At 48.4% G+C, this 21,496-nt stretch overlaps 2 protein-coding genes across 6 annotated transcripts; one reads left to right on the top strand and one right to left on the bottom strand.

Moving 5' to 3' along the window:
* Window positions 1-5,464: 5,464 nt before the first annotated feature.
* SLC5A6 (solute carrier family 5 member 6) lies at window positions 5,465-17,377 on the bottom strand. Of its 3 annotated transcripts, none has more exons than XM_058551584.1 (17): window positions 17,326-17,377; window positions 16,205-16,271; window positions 12,578-13,115; window positions 12,189-12,254; window positions 11,810-11,861; window positions 11,368-11,435; window positions 10,861-11,015; window positions 10,318-10,458; window positions 9,978-10,107; window positions 9,327-9,415; window positions 8,794-8,906; window positions 8,389-8,456; window positions 7,868-7,954; window positions 7,538-7,719; window positions 7,226-7,329; window positions 6,870-6,985; window positions 5,465-6,473 (listed from the first exon to the last, which is right to left on the bottom strand). In XM_058551584.1, exons 3-17 carry the CDS (start codon window positions 12,968-12,970, stop codon window positions 6,321-6,323), a joined length of 1,917 nt encoding a protein of 638 aa, XP_058407567.1. In that variant the 5' UTR covers window positions 12,971-13,115; window positions 16,205-16,271; window positions 17,326-17,377; the 3' UTR covers window positions 5,465-6,320. The 3 variants fall into 3 exon arrangements, with proteins under 3 accessions (XP_058407567.1, XP_058407566.1, XP_058407565.1); XM_058551583.1 differs by lacking the exon at window positions 17,326-17,377 and adding an exon at window positions 16,840-16,941; XM_058551582.1 differs by lacking the exon at window positions 17,326-17,377 and adding an exon at window positions 16,474-16,652.
* On the top strand, window positions 17,041-21,403 carry ATRAID (all-trans retinoic acid induced differentiation factor). 3 transcript variants are annotated; one of them, XM_058551587.1, is made up of 7 exons: window positions 17,041-17,158; window positions 17,877-17,998; window positions 19,849-19,920; window positions 20,133-20,204; window positions 20,305-20,426; window positions 20,731-20,828; window positions 21,045-21,403. In XM_058551587.1, exons 1-7 carry the CDS (start codon window positions 17,060-17,062, stop codon window positions 21,147-21,149), a joined length of 690 nt encoding a protein of 229 aa, XP_058407570.1. In that variant the 5' UTR covers window positions 17,041-17,059; the 3' UTR covers window positions 21,150-21,403. The 3 variants fall into 3 exon arrangements, with proteins under 3 accessions (XP_058407570.1, XP_058407568.1, XP_058407569.1); XM_058551585.1 differs by having other exon boundaries at window positions 17,045-17,095; XM_058551586.1 differs by lacking the exon at window positions 17,041-17,158 and adding an exon at window positions 17,647-17,752.
* Window positions 21,404-21,496: the final 93 nt, after the last annotated feature.

Genomic DNA, 21,496 nt, shown 5'->3' with positions numbered 1-21,496 from the left:
TTATTCAGCATTATAATTGCTTTCAACGAAAACATTGGTCCAGGTATTTAAACAGCCTTAATATTATCAAACACAAATCTAGTAGTTTTCTTTGTTTTAAACAATATGAAATATCATTTTCGGTCTGTTTTAATGCTTTCTGCCTTGAATTCTGTTGATATACTCTTGGATTCTATTTATGTCTGATATTTCTGCTACTTCTGCTTTCCTTTTATCATTTGCATGGCAATTTTTTTCCATTCCTTTATCTTCAATTATTTCGTGCTTCTTTCTTTTATCTTTTATAAGAGCAAATAGCTGAATTTATTTATTGCCAAATCTAGAAATCTATGACTTTTATGTTTTAATTTTATACATTAATATATATCCAGATTAGTGATATGCTTGGACTTATTTTTACCATATCATTCAGCATTTTTTTTAGCATACTTAGCCCCCACACTCCTATTCTGCCTTGAATTGGATTAATCAAAATTTTTTTTGTTCCATTTGATTTTTTGCTGTAATGGTATGGGAGTGATATATAGCATTTCTACTATTCTATTAATTATCTTTAAATGTTTAACTCAAACTTTAATTTTTCTGATATCTGGTGTTAGTCTATATTCTGTTCTATAAAAGAGAAAAGAGAACCTTAGCTCAATTAACTAAGAGAATCTCAGCTCTTGGATTTTAGTTCCAGATTACATTGATTATTTGAAAAATAATCCCTCCTTATTTAGATGTAACAATATGTTTTATGGGTTAACTTGGTCATCATTCCCTCCAATAGTTCACTTCTGTTGAATTCACGTTTCTTCTCTCTGGAGTACTTCTCCCAGAAATTCTTTAAAAGAACATCTCTAGGTGGAAAACTTTGAGTCTTTGTATATCTGAAAATGTCTTTAGTTCATGCTCACATTTGGATGATATTTTAAGTATAAAATTCTAGGTAATAATGATTTTCCATCAGATGATGAATCCAAACAGCTTAGTGCATGCAAGCTAGAACCTCTGCCAATGGCTTAGTGACACACTGGAATGGCTGGAAGGATTTTTGTCTAGCTGGCAAAAATGGTCAAATGGACTCAAGACCCTGCCCACCACCAACCTGCCATGGAGGCATCTGCTTTCTGCTCTGTCATATGGAGGGGAGCCAAGGTTGGCTGCTGGGATTGGAGGCTGATAGGCCCTTTGTTTCCCACAGGAAGGGGAACAGCCAGAAGTGGCTTCTCAGAGGATGTGGCCACTTCAGGAAAAGAGAAAATCCAAGGAGGCCTCAGAATTCTGGGACCATTAGTGGTGGGAAGTGGGAAAGGAACGGATTCTGTGTTTGAAAGCTGGGAGGGAAGCCTAGCACTACAGTGTTTTCAGTGGGCTGCAACACATCAATAGGTCATGCATGAAATTAAATATATTCTATATTTCCTAGCAAGAACTATAACAGAAGCATCAAAACCAGGAAATTAATGTTATTTCCATCTAATCCTCAGATCCTATTTAAATTTCACCTATGGTCCCAATAATTACAAGCCAGTAAAGATTACAGGCCAGTTATTTTATAAAATGTCTCTCAATTTTATTTTCTGATGTGTTCTTATGATTAGGTTCAGGCTATACATCTTTGATAGGAGTATCACAGAAGTGATTGTGTTCTTCCCATTGCATCTTGTCAGATAATACATGCCTGATTTGTCCTGTTACAGATGATGTCCATTTTGATCACTTAACTAAGATGGTGTCTGCCAGGCTTCTCCACTACAAAGTTATCCTTTTTCCCTTGTAATTAATAAGTATTTTGTGCAGAGGAAAGTATCTGAAACCATGTGAATATATCATTTCTCATCTGAATTCTGACTTATTACTTACTTTTATCAGTATAAACTCATGATATCCTTTTTTCATTCAATGTCTTATAATCCATTACTACTGTCTTAATGCTCAGATTGTCTCAGATTTGGCAAGTGGGAGTCCCTTCAAGCTAATGTCCTTCTGATATGATCTTATCATTCCTTGGTAAGGAAGGTTCTCCGCTTTTTGGCACAAGATGTTCCAGGCACATCTCGTACTTTGGTCCCAGCCCTAGAACCAGCTATTTCTCCAAGAGGCCCTGGGTTTTGTTGTTGTTGTTTGTTTTTAGTGGAGAGTAGTATTTAGAATCCAAGATCTAGGCACAAAGCATTTATTGCTATAGGGCTGTTACTGCTCCTTGATGCTCTCAGTGGACAGAGCTACTTCCATCCCTATTTATTTCTATATCTATATAGATCTGTTGAAAACCGTGAGTGAACACACAGCAATATTTCCTACTTCAATTCACCACTTCAGGATTCATTCTTGCTTTCTCCCGTTCCATGCACGTAATACCCTTTTCCAATAGTGAGAAAACACTGCTCACAGTATCCTTAATATACTTATTTGATTAATCGCTCTGCATGCAGTCAAAGCCCCATCACTGTCTCTTGCATATATGCCCTCCTCATCCTACTCAGGTTCTAAAACTACACTGGGTTGGCCCCTATGTGGACGGACGTCTTCATCACCTTGCCTAGCCTGACATTCTACCCCAGGCTGCCTCTGTGGCAGATGACCTCCGCAGCCTAACTGGGCTCCCACCTGACCACAGGTCTTCCTCCTATGCAGAGACCCTCCTCACTGCACTCAGGCTCCAACAGCCCAGGTTGAGCCACTCATGTGTAGATGCCCTATTCATTCTGTTTGGGTTCTGATGCTCCACGTGGGATACACATGGACACACACATTGGCTCTGACAACCCACGACAAGCCACCTCCCTTGTGGATGTCCTCCTCATGCTGCTCAGACCGACACCCTACAGCAAGGTGCCTCATGCATGGACTCTCTCCTCACTCCACTCCAACTGTAATTCACACCAGGTCTTCTTTCCTGTGGGGATGCCTTTCTTATGCTTCAACTCCATACCAGGTCACCCACCCACAAGGACACTCTCCTCATCCAGCTTGAGCTCTAACACCCCACAGCAGGCTGCCCCTCCAAGTACATGCTCTCTCATCCTGCTGAGGCTATGACATCTAAGCTGGGCCACTCCCATGCATGGCTCCCTTCATTTCACTTGAGCTCTGAAATCTACACCAAACAGACCCCCAGCATGAAGGCCTACCTTGCTCTACCCCACATAATGCATTTAGGATTGAATTATTCAGGAAGGAAAGGAAAGAGGAAGCGCTCAGAAAATATTAACTACATCCAGAGGTACTTTTTCATGAAACATTTGTTATAGTATAGTAATGCAATGTATGGGTGTATTGGATCATGATGTGCAATATATTCTATCTATCTATCTATCTATCTATTTATTTATTGTGAGGAAGATCAGCCCTGAGCTAACATCCATGCTAATCCTCCTCTTTTTGCTGAGGAAGACCAGCTCTGAGCTAACACCTGTTGCTGATCCTCCTCCTTTTTTTTCCCCCAAAGCCCCAGTAGATAGGTGTATGTCATAGTTGCACATCCTTCTAGTTGCTGTATGGGGGAGGCGGCCTTAGCATGGCTGGAGAAGCGGCGCGTCCGTGCGCACCCGGGATCCGAACCCGGGCCGCCAATAGCAGAGCGCGCGCACTTAACCGCTAAGCCACGGGGCCGGCCCCTATGCAATATATTCTTACTGTGGGTCTCAGTCAAGAACAGCTGAAAGCCACTGACCTAAAAAGGTTCTAGAATGATGGTACAGTAGCACCTCATTTAGTGCCTGATTGTTCTCTGGACTGCTGTCTCAGGAGACCCTGTCACCTGTGTGAACACCCTATCCAAAATGACACTGCTCCTACGGCAACAGAGAGACAACTTTGATGGGCTACTGGGAGTCACAGATCCGGGTTCTAGCTCTGCCTCAACCACTCACTAGCCAAGCAATCCAGTTACCTTCTACATGAAAAATGCAGACGATATGGGATGTACTTCTCTCCCAAGCATAAAATCAGGTCGTATATGAAAAGTGGTTTGAAAACTACAACAGATAAGTATCACAACAATAACTGACATTTAAGGAATGCATAAGTCTTTTACATGCAATATAATTTTGAATTCTTAACCCTGTGAAATTCAATTTAAAAGATGAAGAAACTGAGGCTTAAGGAGGTCAAACGGAAAAACCAGTATGTGAACCCAGGTCTATTAGACTCCATCCTCACAATCATTAAATGGCACTTTTAAAATGCTGCGTGAAGAAAAAAGCTTATTGTGTTAAAAATGAAGAAGCTTCCTAGGGGCTGGCCCCGTGGCGTAGTGGTTAAGTGCGTGCACTCCATTGCTGGCGGCCCAGGTTTGGATCCCGGGCATGCAACGATGCACCGCTCGTCAGGCCATGCTGTGGTGGTGTCCCATATAAAGTGGAGGAAGATGGGCAGAGATGTTGGCCCAGGGCCAGTCTTCCTCGGCAAAAAGAGGAGGACTCACGTGGATGTTAACTCAGGGCTGATCTTCCTCACACACACACACACACACACAAAATCAAGAAGCTTCTTTGTTCTGTTATGGAGTTTGAATTATTTATACGTAGAACTGAATCTTTTTATTATTTCCCCTTAAATACCAATTCTTGAAAGCTTTGAGTCCTGTGGGGTTTTTTCCCCTTTTCTATACAAGTACAGGAAAAATGCAAGAATTTGAGACTAAAGGGGGACAACTCTGAAACGCCAATGGTGGCATCGGTCCAAGGTCCTGGGGTGACATAATCATTTCCTTAGCTGTAAAATGGCGGCCAAGGTAAAGTCCTTGCATGTAGTAGGTGATGGATAAGTATGTTGAAGAATGAACAAATGAGACCCCGGTTAGGTGGAGAACTCGCAGCTAGGTGGGCTGGGGTAGTCAGCCAAGAACAGTGCCCCCTTGGCCCCCAGGTGGAGGACAGACCTCAGGGCAGAGTCAATCTGGCACTTTCTGGGACTGTCCACAGATTACCGGGACTGTCCACAGATTACCTGGGACCGAGTCTCTGCTAAGGAGCCTGGAGAGCTTGTGCAGAGCTGCTTCTGGGCAGCTGGACAGGGCCAGGCAGGGGCAGAGACCAGGTGTGGGTGGGCATGAGCACAGTGTTCTTCACAAGACCAGAAAAGTCCACCTCAAATGTTCTATTTTTAAAGCCAAATAGCAGCCCTCTTCCTCCAGCCCCCAAAATGAAAATCTCTGAGCAGCAGTGAATGGTCTGGTCAAGGACAAGAGGGGTGCAACAGGGGACACACTGAGCCACAGGGGATGAGAATCAGCGGAGGGAGAGTGTGCATCTTCCATCCTGAGAAGTACAATTCTGACCCCTGCAGCCATGCCAGGGGCATGACTTGAAACAGTCAATGAGCAGAGACTTCTAAGCTCAAGCAGCCAGCAATAGTCCCCTTTGTCTCTCCTCACCAGAGGAAGACCTGTGCATGGGAGGAGCGGGCTCTTTATTCTCGCCAAGGATGGGGTTGGGGTAGACAAGAGCAGCTGCAAACAGTACAGGAGCCCAGATTCTAGGTCCAATGGGAGTTTTTATTCCCCAGGAACAAAGATATGTGGGAAGAAACTTCAAAAGGAAATGGAAGCATGAATGACAAAATGACACTAAGCTGGTGTGGCTCAGGAGTCAGATGGATGGGGCACTCCACAGTGGACCTGGTCATGCCCTGGTTTCTTGGATCAACATTTGCCCCATCCCCAAGTGCCATTACAGAGGTGGAGGGTGGAGGCAGCGAGGCATAAAGCTTCCCTACTCTACATAAAGGATAGGAACGTACCTGTCTATTCCAAGGCATCTCAGGGACACCAAAACCTCTCAAGAATGGAGGTAGACAGATGAGAGGGGCCTGGGTGTCACAGACAATCTCAAAGTAGTCACAGGGGCCCTTATGGCTGACAGAATCTGTCCTTAGATGGGACTAAAAGGGAAGCAACAGCTGGCCAAGGCAGCTTTGAATTTTATGGTGGAAATGGTCAATCTTGCCAAATCGGGCCCCAGAGCAGTTAGAACCAGCACTGCTGCTTCTATTCACTTCAAAGGAGCTTGGCCATGTTGAGTCAGAAGCCATTATCCTTTTCTCAGAGGACTCACTTCTATCCCGTTCTGGCAAAATCCTGCCTCCTGCAAGTCTGGTCCTCTAGAGAACAGACTGGCAAGGAACAAGGAAAAACCAAGTCTTACCCTTACACCTCCCGTGACATGACAGCTTCTAGTGGAGCAGGAACCCCTAAGAACAAGGTCCTTTGGTGTAGGGCCTGGAGAGCTAGGTCATCTGGTCATCCAGTCCCTGACAGTCCCTGCAGAACACATCAAGTAACTCATCCCTGTACCACAAGGTAGCCTCTGGGCCTGGGTCCTGAGTCCAGATCACAGTGAGGTCTCCTGGAGGACGAAGGTGGGGCTGTTCCCCTGGTGCACTGAGCCTTCCTCAGGCACTGCCATGGCCTCCTTGTCACAGCTGCCCCTCAGCATCCCATTACTCATCTTCTCTGGAAACATAGCAGTGTCCACGGAGAGGTCCTGAGGAACACAGAGCCAAGGGAGCGGGGTGGGGTGAATATGAGACAAAAGAGTGCTAGAGGAACTCATGCAGAAAAGGTGAAGGATCCTGCTTTGATCTCGACTAGAAGGGGGATCAGCAAGGGGGGCAGGGGAGACAGGGAGGAGCAAAGTGCAGGGGTCAGGGGCCCAGCACAATGTGTACCTCTCCAGGCTAAGACCCTTCTGCCCACCAAGCCAGTGCCCCTCTGTGGGAAGGAGCCAGGGCAACTGCTGGGGGACAGTCCAGGCTCAGGCAAATAATCAGCAAAAGGGGTGCTGGGGGAGGAGAAAGAAAGGGATGGAAGGGAACCTGGAAGGTCCGGCAGTAGTCTGCAAAGGGAAAGGAGGGGCCAATCTGGACAACATAGGTCCTACCTGGCTGTAGCTTCTGCAGTGAAGTCGCTTCTGACAGGACATGGGCAGGAGGGCAAGGAGTCTTGGCAACACCGGGTAAATGGTCCGAGGGTTCAGGGTCCGGCCCCGCATTCCCCCTAAAGGCAAAGGCACTTCTGAGTCTCCTATCAGTGTAACCAGTGCACATCCAGCAAGCCCTCTGTTCTCAGGGCTCTGAGCCCCCAGCTTCTGCCCACCTCCTAGAGCTCAGCCAAGAGGCCTGACTATTACAGACATCCAGGAGCTCAGAATTCCCTGAGCTCTAGACTTCAGATTCCCTGAGCTCCCTCCCTCAGCCAGTCCTTGTTTCTCTGTGCCCCCACCGCACACCCCCTCACCAGTGAGCAGACTGACAATCAGGCCCACCACAATGACTGTGGTGGAGTTGTGCGCGCTATACCATAAATACGACAGGGAATAGAGCCGTTTCAGCCCTGCAGGCCTGCGGAGAGCAAAGGGGTGAGGAAAATTAGCAATTATTGGCAGGGCATTCCTTGGGCACCTGGCTCCACCCACCTGCATGGTCCTAGGGTCTTGGGACCCAACACCCAATAGAACATTTCCCTGAGGTCTCTTTGGCAAGGCCCCCGGGAAACCCCTCAAAAATTAGCTATTCTCCCCAAGGAGAAAGAGAGTGAGTCCCAACTTACTTGGAGAGGGTGGTCGAGCGCATCAGGGTGGTCATGGTGACAGCAGTCAGATTGCTGGGCAGGGAAAAGCTGGACCTATTAGTGGGAGAGGGTGCCATGCCGGAGCCCATGTTGGTCACTATGCTCCCAATGCCAATCCAGAAGGCCATGATGAGTCCAGCCAACAGGCCCACGATGGCACCCTGCCCAGAGACATGGCACACTCTCCTGTCACAATGCCAGCCATGCCAAACCTTCACACCAGTTCCCAGCACTCATGGTGGGAGCCCTGCCAAGCCATTTCCCAAGTCCACCCCAGCACATGACTGTGGAGCCAGATGGGTCACTCACAGGAGGGTTAGCACAAGGAAAGAACATCCCAAGGGAGAAGAGTCCAAGCAGCGGCCCCCCAACCATGCCAAAGATGCTGATTGCTGCCTGCAGAGAACAGGGTTGAGAAAAACTGAGAAAAGAACACACAGGCTCAGAGACCCTCAGCCTCACCAATGTAGAACACAGCCACCCACCATTGCCTCAGAGCCCCACTTGTCAGATCTGCCTGCCTGTCTCTTCTACCTGGAACCATCAGAAAGCAGGATTCCAGAGGGCAGGAACAGTTAAGGGAATGTGCTTTGGGTTCCCCTCTGAGGCTGCTCCTTAGATCTCTCTGAGCCAACAATGTCCCAGGAATGAGCCTGGAGCTTTCGGTTACTTGAGAGTCTGTTCATAGCTAAAGGTGGCCCACCGAAGGGTAATTGCTGACATCTGCCCCCTATGTCATTCTTGTCACAAGAGCTGTCTTTCTCAATTTCCTGTTTCTATTAGCTCTTTTTCTCCCTTAAAAATTGCTTTCCTTCCTCCATAGTCATTACCTGAAGCACGGATCCCATGTGGGAGGAAATATAGGCCATTCCTAGACAAAGTAGCCCATAGCCAAAGGCTAGGGAAAAAGAAGGGAGGAAACAAGCAGGTGTGAGTTAACACAATAAAAGAGGGTAAAAATAAAACAAAGCTCCTTCCCCAGCTAAACACTACCTTTGTGTCCCTGGAAACAGGGCATATTACCTCATGTCCCAGGTCCCTCCCACCCTGTCCTCACTCCTACGTGACTCAGAGACCTCCCCAGAAAATGCCCTGAGATGTAAACAAGGTTGTATGCTTCATTCAGCAAGCGCCGAGCCCAGGCCAAAGCTGGTGCTTTAAAGCAGACTGACGACAGTGCTTAGGGCGTGTCTTAGAAAGAACACAACTGGAGAGATGAGGAAGCATAATCCCACCAATGATTCTGGAAAGCATAGTGGCCTGGACTTCAGAGAACTGAGGGAACCAGGGTCGAATCAGGTCTTCCATCGTAACAGTTGCCAATGAATTAAAAGCAGAGGATATGGTGCTGAAAGGAGGAAGAGAAAGACAAGCTGCCTGAGTCTGGGAGCTGAGAGAGGCAAGACTAACAAGGGACTCTATTGAGGGAATAGCGCCCTAAAGGTAGAAGGTGACACATGCAGCCAAAAACCATCCTGGCAGTTGGCAGCAAAGGAAGAGGCCTGGAAGGCAAGGACATTTGTCCTTTTCTGAATGGGATACAGGTTTTGTCCAAGTGGATCGATTGCTGGTATCGTTAAAAAAGAATCCTTCACCAAAAAGGGGGTACCTCCTCGGAGAGGATATGCTCTGTCAGATAAGCTGTCCCTTGTCATCCACAGATGGGTGGGCACAATGAGAAACTCAGAGGGATCCCCTCTTCCACATCACCTTGCACCAAGGAGGGGTCAATTATGCCAAGCCTGAGGGAAATGGTCAAACAGGGTACCTGAGGGAGCCACTGAAGAGGCAGGCAACAAAAAGCCCAGGCAGGCCCGGCAGACCTTTCAGGAGATCCATCACAAAATACAGGACAAACTGCAAGCAGAGCAGAAGTGCACAGCTCTCCTGAGAGAGGCACCCTTCTGCAGGGCAAGACATGTGGGAAGCCCCCCTGCACGTGCCCCACCCCAGTCTATGGGGACTGGGTGCATCAGGAAGGGGGCCAGGCACTGAGGGTGATTCCACAGCAAATGAAGAGAAAATGGGCTCTGGAGAGAGAATGGCGCAGTTCACACTCCAGCTCTGCCACAACTAACAGAGTGACTGGAGCATGCCGGCTACCTTGTTGAGGTACAATGAGGCTGTTGGAAGAGTTAGAGGAGACCAGGTGTGGGACAGCTCTCAGCAGAGTGTGTGGTGCATAGTGGCAAGTCAATAAAGGTTAAGTTCCCAACCCAGTAGGGTGAGCACTGTGACTAGGTGATGCTGGGGCCTGGAACCCTCACATGCTAGATTGCTAGAATCCTAGAGTGGCAAAGGACTTTACATCCATTTCCCACCCAGGGTGGGAGTCCTCACTACAGCCACCCACACACTCTTCTTGGGGGCACAGGGTGGCCCAGGGGGCCACAAAACGGGGCTGGAGAGGCCTTCTCACCTGGTCACGGGCTGCTTGGGCCTGCTGGGAGCTCATGGGATATTCCTGGTAGTAGGCAAACATGACCAGGCCAATGAGGCAGCCCATGCTGAGGACCACCTGCTGGCAAGGGAAGACTGCATAGCAGGAGCTGCAAAAGAGGCGAGTGCCAAGGGGAGAGAGGCTGTTAATAGACACCCTCAGGCATGTTCCTGAGCCCCCAGAAAGCAGACCCACGTCCTGACCCCAATGGATGTGTGTGTGCTCTGGCATCCTGCCCCCACCCAACTGCATCCGTGGAACTGGGGCCCACTCTCTTTCCCCAGCCCTTGCTCCTCAGTCTTCCTGTCCCTGCACTCACAGCACAGCAGCCTTCTCCGTGCGGGAGCTGAGGTAGCGCTGCACCTGAGCCTGGTTCACTCCATATAAGGAGAGCATCATAAAGACACCCCCAAAGGCCAAGGTCCAGAAAGTGTGCCGCACAAAAGGGTCCGGATCCAGCCTGCAACAGACACCACCCAGTCACTGTGCCATAGCTCCAGACAAAGACTCAGCCTTCCTCACCCTCCTCCAACAGGGGTCAGAGGAGAGCAGAGCAGAGACATCGCTGTGAGGGCCAAGGAGCTACTAAAGGCAACAATAGGGTGGACTTAAGAGACAGTGCAGCAAGCTGGAGGGAGGGTTCCATTCCTCCAACCCACAGCTTCATCCCAGGTACTAAAAACGTCTTGACCCTCCTTAACCACCAGCAAGACCCCTGTGATCACCCTCCATCTCTGCAGTGCCAGCTTCCCACCTATCTCAGTGCTGCACCTAAGGCTTCCAGATTGTCTTCTACTTACTACAGCCCTGAGCTCAGCTCTCAGGCACTACAGACCCCAGACAGGGGAAGGGGTGTACTTACTCGATCCCAGAGATGAGGCCGTGCTGGGAAGCCACATCCCACACGCGCCCCAAGCCGCCCACCTTGGCTGACCCCACGACGATAACTGCCAGCTGCCCTAGGAACATGACCAGTGTCTGGAACACATCTGTCCAGATGACTGCCTTCAGCCCACCCTGTGGGGAAAAGACAGCACACTTGTTACAGATGTCTTCCAAACTGTCCACCATTGAAGACACCCTGCCACCAGTGAGGGCACTATACCGCCACCAGGGGCATAACTGCTGAGACCCTGTTTACATCATTCCTACCCCATCCCTACATTCATATGCCACCCCCTCACCTATATCCCATCCCCCACCATAATCCCATCCTATCTTCTACATCTCATTTCATCCCATCTCCTCACCTTATTCTTATCTCATCTCTCCTACCTTCTTATCTCATCCCTCCTGTTCCTTTTCTTCTCATCTCCCCTCCTTACACTTCATCTTTTCTCTTCCCTCCCCTAAGACTTAGTGCACTTACCAGAGCAGTGTAGACGGTACAGACAATGCCTAGGGTCAGCACTGATAGCCACAGATCAAAGCCAGTCACTATAAACAGATAAAAGTCACATTTTTGTCTCTGGAAGAGGGTTTCCCAGCCGAGAAGCCAGAGAAGCCCTGGTAAGACATAAAGCATTTGGTCATTAAGGATAAAATAAATCATTCACCACAATGGAAAAAAAAAATGTTTGCAGAGCTCCACCAAAAGGTGTTGATTAACCAGTTCAGATGGGGCATGGTAATGTTTGATTAGCTTTCAAGTGAGGTGAACCAAGCCTGCTTCCACCTCTGGTAGAGACCAGCCAAGGGCCCATTCAGTGAAATAATTCCCTGGCCAAGGTTGGATTCTTTTCTGCACACTCTCCTTTTCCTGCCCCTCCCAAAGGTGTTTTCCCAGCCTGCCAGGGGCTACGACTCCTCACCTGCATTGAGGGCCAATGATGGTGCATAGAGCACAACCCCCATGTAGATCACCTGTTGGGTATGGAAAAGAGAATGTAAGGGGAGATGAAGGTGGGCAGAGAGGAGGAAAGATGGAGCTCCAGTATCCCAATGGCCTCCCCTTGCCTAGGCTCCCTTGCCTCTCCCTTCTTCCAAATTTTGGCTTGCTGCCACCACAGTATCTGTGCTGAAACTGCAAAGAATGGGAAGCAGAACGCCTCTGGGAGCTTCAGTGACTCTGACTCCTAGCAGAAATTTCAATCCTGCCAGTTTGAGAGCAAGCCTAAGTAAGTTCAGGCTTGCTAAGTTCAGGTCCCTCTACCATGCTTCAGGCTCAATTTCTATCCTCATTCCACTTACCATCTGAAAGATGAAGGTCACGGTCCCACAAACCCGCACAGCTTTATTGAATCGGAGCTCCAGGTACTAGGTAGGAGTATTAAAAAAAAAAAAAAAGTTATTCCTTCCCACTCCACCTCCCACAATTCACATACAACTTCTCTCAAGAGGCCCAGGAACATGAGGTAATATCCAACTCATACCACTCTGGACCCACACAGTACAGCACCCTCCTCCTCTCCTCAATCCCACCCGGCTGACCTCACCCAGAAAGACTTGTAAACACATGATGTTCTCTGTCCCTCTTGTTAGGTACAGGAGGTCTGGAGACCCAGATCTCTCATATGTGCTCTGTTCCACCACCCTTGACCCTGCCGGTCTTATATGCTCCTCCCTTCCTCCCTGCTTACCTCATAAGCACTGGTGAGATGCAGGCGGTAGAATATAGGGATGAAGACGTGTGCGGGGATCAGTAGCCCCAGGAAATAGGAGCAGCCCAGGAACCAATACTGGGTCCCAAATTGGTAGATCTCGGACGGCACACCCAGGATAGCCACGGCTGATTGGAAGGTGGCCAGCAGGGACAGCGCCACAGGAAGGCAGCTCATTTTGCGGTCCGCCATCAGCAGCTGACCAATGGTATGCCGGCCCCAGCCACGACAGGCATGGTAGAGCCCAATGGCAAGGGAGAGAACCAGCAGCAAGACGAAGACCACATAGTCCAGGGGGGAGAAGGTGGATGTGACCAGGCTTGTGTCTGAGGGTGGGGGGAGGGGAGAGGAGGTGCTCACCCCCACATTCATATCCTCACTGTGTCTGTGACCTGCAGCCACTTATTGCTTCTGGGCTTTGGGCTGCCACTCGGCTGTAGATAAGTGGCTACAACCTGGCTCCCAGTCGCGGTCTCACAGTCCTCCTCCTCCAGCAAGTGACACTGTCCAGGGTTAGCTGCAAAGGAATCAGCCCCTAGTTAGGCCTATCCTGCCTTCAGGGCCACCCACCCTCCAGCCTGTGTGTCCCACATCCATCAAACTTGGACCAGCCAGCTCTGCGGCAGCCCCTGAAGATCTGGAGGAAGCAGCAGAGTGAGACAGCCAGGAGACAACTACTCGGCCAAGATCTTTCTGGGCGTACAGAGCTGTGAAATTTAAGAACTTTCTTAGGTCTCCACCCCAGTAACAAAAGAAAAATCAACTCTAGCCCATGTTTCTTCTTAGAAGACTTCCCTGCCCCTACTTGTAGGCACAGACCCAGTTACTACAATGTACTAAGCCAGCAGGGTCCAGCCTGGCGCCACAGCACAGCAGGGAAGAAGAAACAGAGACTAATGACAGCCTGGCTTCCTCTACTCCCCCTGGCCTCAGTCCCTGCTTCCCACGATTCCCAGTGTCACCTCGCTAACAGTACCCCTTCTCAGCAATGGTCACCAGGAAGATCACCTCCACAGCAGCCCCAAACTCCATTCCAGGCAATCCCAGGTCAACCACGCCATGCCCCTTTCTTAACATTCTCCACACCACCACTAGATAAGCCCTGACATCCACCTCTCAGCTCCTCTACCTGTAACACCACAGTCAATGGCAGGTCCAGGAAAAGCAATAGGATTTAAAAGTGAGAAGGCACATGCTGGAGCCAGGGGTCCAGAGTTACAATTACAGAGGCGCTTTGAAGAGAAGCAAACCAGACAGGAAGAGTGGGCTTATCCCCCCAGGGCAGACACCCACCTAGAGAAGGGCTTATCCCTGTTTCGAGGCAGAGCTGCCTGGAGAAGCTGTGTATCTGGAGCTGGGCAAAGGCTGAGGGTCTGGCTCTGTAAGTGGCTGAGGTATGATGAGGAATTGGGGGCGGAGGGAGTGAAGCTCAGCAGCTATTTGCTCTGGCCCCTTCAGGGAACCAATCACTGTGGTCCAAATGGCCCTATCACCCTACAGCCCCCAAACTCCAGCTTACCCCTACAGGCTCCAGAATGGGGAGCAGGGAGCTCACATTCAACAGCATTCTTCGATGGATTAGGCTTTCACTGTAAGTCACACTTGGCACTGTGTGCTAGGGGGAACTGGAAAGGAGGAGCTGAGAGAAGATGTGAAAGTTGCTTTTCTGACTCCTGCACAAGAAATGCTAATCCTCAAAGAACACACCATTATCCTCAGAACAAAAACCAGATCATAGTATTTCAAAACTTAAAAGAATCTTAAGAGATCTTTATTACAACCCTCTCATTTACTGACAAAGACACTGAGGCCCAGATAACTTTCTAAAATCAGAAAGCCAATTATCGTCAGAGGCTAGATTAGAACCGAGGTCTAGAGATTCCCCATCCAACTGCTCTCCATTTACACCACACTGTCTTTAGAGTCTATTCCTTGGAGTACTTATTGGTATGGGGGAAAAAATACCAGAGAATGCCATGTATTTGGACAACCTAACATGATGACAGTTAACATTTTCTGAACACCTGCTACATAACCCAGCAGTGTGCTATGTACTTTATAAGCATTAGAAATAAGTAATGATGAAATAACCATAGCTATCACTTCCAAAACACCACGTCTCAGGTCATACACTTTACATGAACACTCTCTCATTCTCAAGAGTTACACAGCATGATACAAAACAAGACAGAGAGAAACAGTGCTATCTGCAGGTATGACATGATTCGCCAGGGGCCCATCCTCACTACTCTTAGAACCAGGGGAGGAGCAGAGTGTTAACTGTAGTCAGTCATTCACAGAACAAAGTTTAGATTCCAACCAATCTAGAGACATATTAATATAAGCTATGTCTTCTGTTCTTGCCCACTAGGAGAAAGATCAGCCTGGCTGTCTTCTGGCTCTCCACACTGTGTTTTTGGGCAGACGTTGCCTGGCTCGCAAGATACAGCCCTACACAGACCAAACCTGAACTCTGAGCCCCTGGGGCCAATGAATAAAGGAAATCAGAGCTGGCAGCTCTTGGATCACCTGTTCTACAGAGTCAGAAATGTTAGTCCGCAGAGCAATGTTACCAACAGGCCACTCTGGTCTAACCTAAAGATGCCCTGGACCTTTGTACAATACAGTGCAACATTCTGAGTTTTCTCACTCCTCTTTGGCAAATTTTTACTGCTATGATAGAGGTGATGAGAACTACTGGAAAGTAAGAGAAGATGTCTGCTGTGTGCAAATAAGAACGTGTGGTAGTAAAGGGTTAGTGACATGTAGAGGCATGTGGTTGGAGAAAGGAAGAAAGGTCCCAGTTTAGACTGGAATGCAGACATACAGAAATGGAGACCCTCTTCTTCTGGGGTAAACTGGCAGGGTTTCTTGATAGAGTTCTATTTGTATGAGGTGCAGAGAACCCTCCTGGATGGCTGAAGAAAGAGAGAGCCAGGCAAGACAGGAAAAACCTGACCCAGTAAAAAGTCTTCATCAGACATGACAGTGGCTTTCTAAAAACTCTACACTGATCTAAACCCTATGGATTTGCATCTCTCTGAGGGTGGGAGCCAAAAGTAAGAGCTGAGTTGTTTCACTAAAACTGTAATACACAGGGCACAAACAGCCGGCTGCGAGACTCCTTTTAAAAAGTCTAACTCACACACAAGAAAGTAATAGAATCATTCTCCACCACCCTACTCATCATTTCGGTCACCTTGTAGGAGTCAAAGAATTACTTTGACTCTTATAAAAGGCAAAGGGGCCACTGCAGGACCAAACATCCCCAAAAGATTCCTTCAAAATCTGTCTTTGTGTTTAGAATTCCTCAAGGTCTGAAAGGCTTTGGGGGCCCTTGTCAAAATACTAATAACTACTACTAACACCTTAAAAAATGTGCTAGCTAGGTAGCCGAAAGTGAATTCTTTCGGGAGATTCTAGATATCTGGGGGTGGGTAGAAGGGAAGGCTGGGCCGGCTACTCAAGATGAGCTTCGGTTAGTTTTGATGAGCTTTTGGCTGGTCCCAACCAAAGCCAACACTGGGTCCCTCCCGGCATGGCGCTCCCCCGGCACCCTTCGCTCAGGGCCCGGCCACCCTGGGATAGCGCTCGCCTTCCCCTCACCTCCGTGGCTCAGCCAGGGCTAAGAAGGTCTCGTCGTTCTTCCTGAGATCAGCATCGCTCCGATCTTCTGGGACAGCAAAGGACACCAGGAGTTAGGGAAGCATGAATCCCGCCCCCACCTCCTCGCCAGGACTCCGGGCGCCGCGTGGTCTCAGGGCGCCGCGCGGTCTCAGGACTGTGGCGAGGAGGGCAGGGTGCCCGGGGCGTCCCCAGCCTCGTCTCCTCCCGCTGGGCTTGCCCTTCGCCCTTCGCCCCCCCGTCACCCTTACCCTCTTGATTTCCTGGCTTCCCTCCTTCCCGCCACACGCGAGGCGGCGGGACCAACTACCACCTCGCCGCTTGCACCTCAGACCTTCCCGGGCCCCCACGTGGGAAACAGACTCGCCCCGCCCTCCCCATCCTGACGCCGCTCTCCGGAGCTTCTCTGCATCAGCCCACACTCTCGTGGCCCGTTCCCGTCCGGCCCACTTGCCAGGTCTCCACACGTGGGTTGGGCCGCCGCCAGCCGAGAGTGGGCCCCGCCCCCTGCCCGCCCCCGCGCCGCCATGTTTACTGAGGGCGGACGGAGCGGGCTTGGCGCCTCGGCGCGAGAGAAGCGGGGCTGAAAGAGCGGCGCGTGGGGCGGGGGGGAGAACCTTCGCTGAAGCGAAAGACGGACAGGGATTCGGCTCAGTATCCCTAACCACGACTGGGGCGCACGGAGAAGAACGCTGACCTCCCGCAGCAACAGGAACCCCACGCCCGTCCCGGGCCATCCCGGGGGGAGGGCGTGACGCACCGGGCGGGGGGGGGGGCAGGGGGGCGGAGCCACGCGCAAATCTCGCGAGGAGCTGAGAAAGACGAAGGGAGCCGAAAATGGCTCCTCGCGACCGGGGGTGTCCTTCAAGTCTGGTGATCTGGGCTGTGGCCCTGCTCCTTGCTCTGGGCGTGGAAGGGGGTATGGCGCTACCCGAGGTACAGAAGCAAGTTTGAAGTCGGGCTGAAGCAGAGTTGCTGGCCCTCTGTGTGTCTCGTTCGCCCGCCCTTGGCTCTCCCCTCTCCCTAGCCGGCCCGCAGCTCCATTTTCGTCCCTGAGGTCGCCCCTGCCGAAGCCGGGCAGGCTCCCGCTCCCGAGTACTCACGCTGCGCTCGCTGGTCTCCCAGCGCCCTCGCCCTGCTGCCCTGCCGACGTCCAAAGAGCTTTGAAATTTGATCTCGCTCCTTAATGTTTGAATAATTTTAAGTTGTTATTTCTACGGACGAGTGCACTGGCTCTTCTGCGAGCTCGCCACGCTGAAATGCCGTATGCCGTGCGGTGGCAGGACTGTACTTTCTGTAATGCTCGATGATGAGTTCTTTGTGTATCTGCAGTCCTATTACACCCGGCCAAATCGGGCCTGTCAGATTGAGAAATCACTGGAGAGGGCATAATAAATAATGTTCTAATAGTAAATTCTCAAAGAAGAGGGCCTTCCCTGGGCGACGTCTGGGACATAAACTCTCGGGTGCGCTGATTGGGCGCTTGGCTCTAGGGAAAGAAATGCATCTCCTAGTAAATCTCGTACAAAGGTAGGACACTTCCCTACCCTGCGTTAGGGGAATTGTGGCGAGTGTGCCGGCAGTTAACTTTTGATCTCCGTTCTTTTCTTGGCTTTTCTTTCTGGTGTCCTAATAGTCTTTTTCTCTTCTACAGATATGCATCCAGTGTCCAGGGAGTGTGCAAAATTTGTCAGAAATGGCCCTTTATTGTAAGCAGACATCAGGGCTAGTGCTGCACGCGCGCTGCTGCCTGAATCAGAAGGGCACCATCCTGGGGTGAGGGAGGAGAAGACATCCCTGGATACTGGAAAAGAGTTCCCAAACCGGATTCCTCCAGGCTTGCCTGATTGGCTTGTGGGATAAATATTGGTTCCTATTTTGGAGGCATTTAAACTATGATTCTCAAACTTTTAAATCTGTTACAGCATTTTTGGCTAGGTAAACAACCCTGTGGTTCTTCCTGGTTGAAACTGCATAAAAGTCATAATTTTTGCCTTTTTTTAAAGGCTTTTATGGCTTCGTTTAAAAAAACAAAAAAGCTTTGTTCTTTTGTTTATTATCAACTCTTTGGATTATTTACTGTGTGTCCATGAAATGACTCCCTTAGCCTCCAAGACACTATGCTAAAATGTTTTCTTCCCTTTATGATTAATTCATGTTTGTCTTTGAAGCAAATTCCTCTTCCTATCCCTTTATGCAGGTTAGTCCCTGCATTTTTTCCCTTTACATTCTTGTGAATCCACCTATTCTTAGGGCTTCAGCTGTAACCACCATGCGGGTATCGCCCAAAACTAGATCTCTTTTAGTATCCTTTGACTTCTCTCCAGGTTCCAGGTATGTGTGGGTACCTCTAGCTTCTTATTAACATTTCCCCTTAAGTGCAGCCTCACTTCAAACTCAAAATGTCATATGTCTTGCCTCCATTCCCCTCTTTCCCTAATCTACCTAAGTACTTCTTTATATTAAACTTCCTGAAAACCAATTTTTTTCTATTATCACTCTCTGACTTTAAAATTAGATTTATAACTGTTTCTTGCCCTCAGGATAAAGTTCAAACCATGAACTACCACAGACTGGTCCCAACCCACCTTTCCAACATTATTTCCAATTATTTGTCCACTCAAACCTTGCATGAAGATCTGGCTTCAGCCAGACTCATCTACCTCTCAAAGCATTCCACCTTTGTTTCTTTTTTCAGGCCTCTCTCTTTACCTGAAATTGCTTTCCTCCATCAAATTAGGAGATATACGTCCTTTAATTCCAACATCCTTTGTGAATGGTCCTTACTACTAAATACCAGAGTAATATCTTTCTATTTTTTTACTTCCTCTAATCCTTAGTGTCTGTACCACTCAAATTTATATACTGTCCTGTGATTTTTTTATATATTATAATTTAATGTTTATATTGTTTTTATTTTTGGTCATGGTCTTGTTCCCCTACTACATTATAAACCACTTGAAAGCTAAGATAGTGAGGGTTTTTTTTTTCATTCTCCCAATTTTTGCAGTTAGTAGGTGCTCAGTAAATATTTGTAGAGTAAAGGAACAGACAGCAATAGATATAGAAGAAAAAATAATATGGCATGGTCCTTAATATCCAGTAGTTTACATCCAATTTGTGGTAGAAAATGCACTTGGAAAAAACTTTCATGTATATGAATTGAATTTTTTTTCCATTTAAAGGCCCTCTGTGGATCTGAAAATCATAATATGACAATGTGAAATTCACTGATCTAGATAAGAAACAAATTTTTTCCAATATATGCACAGATGGATAGGTATACTGATTAGAACAGTACTGTCCAATAGAACTTTCTGCCATGATGGAAATGTTCCATATCTCTACTCTCCAATACAGTAGCCACTAACCATATGTTACTGAACACTTGAAATGTGGCTAGTGCAAATGAGGGACTAAATTTTTTTGGTTTAATTTAAGTAGCTACATGTAGCTAGTGGGGACTGAATTGGACAGTGCAGGATTAAAACATCTATCACAGCACCTACTTTGTGGCCCTCTACACAGCTGTGTTCAATTAATAATAGCTGACAAGCGGGTTGTATTAGCTTACCATGATGAAGAGGAGAGACACATAGTTAACAACGATTACTTTGTCTCCTCAGGCTGGATCTCCAGAACTGTTCTCTGAAGGACCCTGGTCCGCACTTTCCTCAGGCACATACTGCTATCATCATGTAAGTCATTAGTTATCCTTCCTCCCAAAAGGTGGCCATGGCAAAGGGTTGATGGGAAAATCTTTGAGGATGGACTCCTAAAAAAACGTTTGAATATTAATGTCTAAACTTGGACAACTCAGAATGAGAACTGGGTTACCAGTTCAGGAAGATGTGTGAATGGAAGTAGGGTGTTTTCCTAGAGCACAGTGCTAACAGTGTCTGCTTTGCAGAGACCTGCAAGCAAATCCCCTGAAGGATGACTTGGCCAGCACCTTCCGTGGCTTTACACAGCTCCAGACTCTGTGAGTGAGGGTATGGGGTGGGGGAGAGAACCAAAGAGGGGCAGTGCTGTGAGCTCAGCAACTTTGGGCTGCATATTATGACTGCCTATGTTGTGTTCAGGATACTGCCACAGGATGTCAGCTGTCCTGGAGGTATTAATGCTTGGGATACTGTCACCTTTTATACAAACAACCAAACCTGCCAAGGACAAAGAAACCTTTGCAACAGCACTGGGGACCCAGGTATGCTGTCTCACCTCCACCCTTCTGGGAACTGCCTTTCCTCCTTTGTATTCTCTAGATCAGAAAGACAGTAAAGTTGCTTAAGTGCCTGTTGTTCAGGTTTCTGAGGTTCTAACCCCTTGGAAAGAAAAGGTCTTATAATTTATATCTTTTATTATTGTTGTTGTTATGTTCCAATTATCTGTGATCTTCTTTCCTCTACCTTTGACCTAGAAATAATTGAGAGAAGCTAAGTCAAAACAGATATTTGAGAAATGTACCTAATGAGATCCAATGATGTTCTCTGTTTTTCTCTGGATCCCAGAAATGTGTCCTGAGAATGGATCTTGTGTGCCTGATGGTCCAGGTCTTTTGCAGTGTGTTTGTGCTGATGGCTTCCATGGTTACAAGTGTATGCGCCAGGTGAGAAATTATACCTTCTAATTAAGAATAAGAGAAATGCATAGAGCAAGAACCTCTCTGAAAGAGCCAGAAGACCAGGAGCTGATACAAACCACCCAGAGAAGGAAACTGTAAGAGAATTGCCCTGGATGATAGGTATACTAGGAAAGAATTGAGTGTTAGGATGTAGCCGTTGGTGTAACGCTGCATCAGATTTTTTTTGTCTGTTTTTCACAGGGCTCGTTCTCCTTGCTTATGTTCTTCGGGATTCTGGGATCCACCACGTTATCTATCTCCATCCTGCTTTGGGGGACCCAACGCCGAAAAGCCAAGGCATCATGAACCACATAGATGTTCCTACTGACCTAAAGATCGTCCTGATCTATCTTAGCCCAGCCAGGGAGATGCCTCCTAGACGGGCATTGTTGGCCAGCGAATCCTCCTCAAGGCTGAGGCCGTCGTTGGAAGAAAGATGGAAAACAGCGCAACGCTGGTGTGCCATACATACTCCGGTCCGGGAGTGGACTAGTACCAGTTCCCATTTGTGCTGTTGACTATAATAAAAACGTTTTTTTCTTTCTTTCTTTTTAGGGAAAGGCGCCCTGGCTTTGTGTGTTTCTTGGTTGGGGTGGGAGAGCCCGCTTTGGGGAAGTCAGCAGTCTTTTTCAGGTTTCCCCTGGCTTTGCAGG

Source organism: Diceros bicornis, chromosome 12, assembly GCF_020826845.1.
Source record: "Diceros bicornis minor isolate mBicDic1 chromosome 12, mDicBic1.mat.cur, whole genome shotgun sequence".
NCBI lineage: Eukaryota > Metazoa > Chordata > Mammalia > Perissodactyla > Rhinocerotidae > Diceros > Diceros bicornis.
This window is presented reverse-complemented; position numbering and strand designations above follow the sequence as displayed.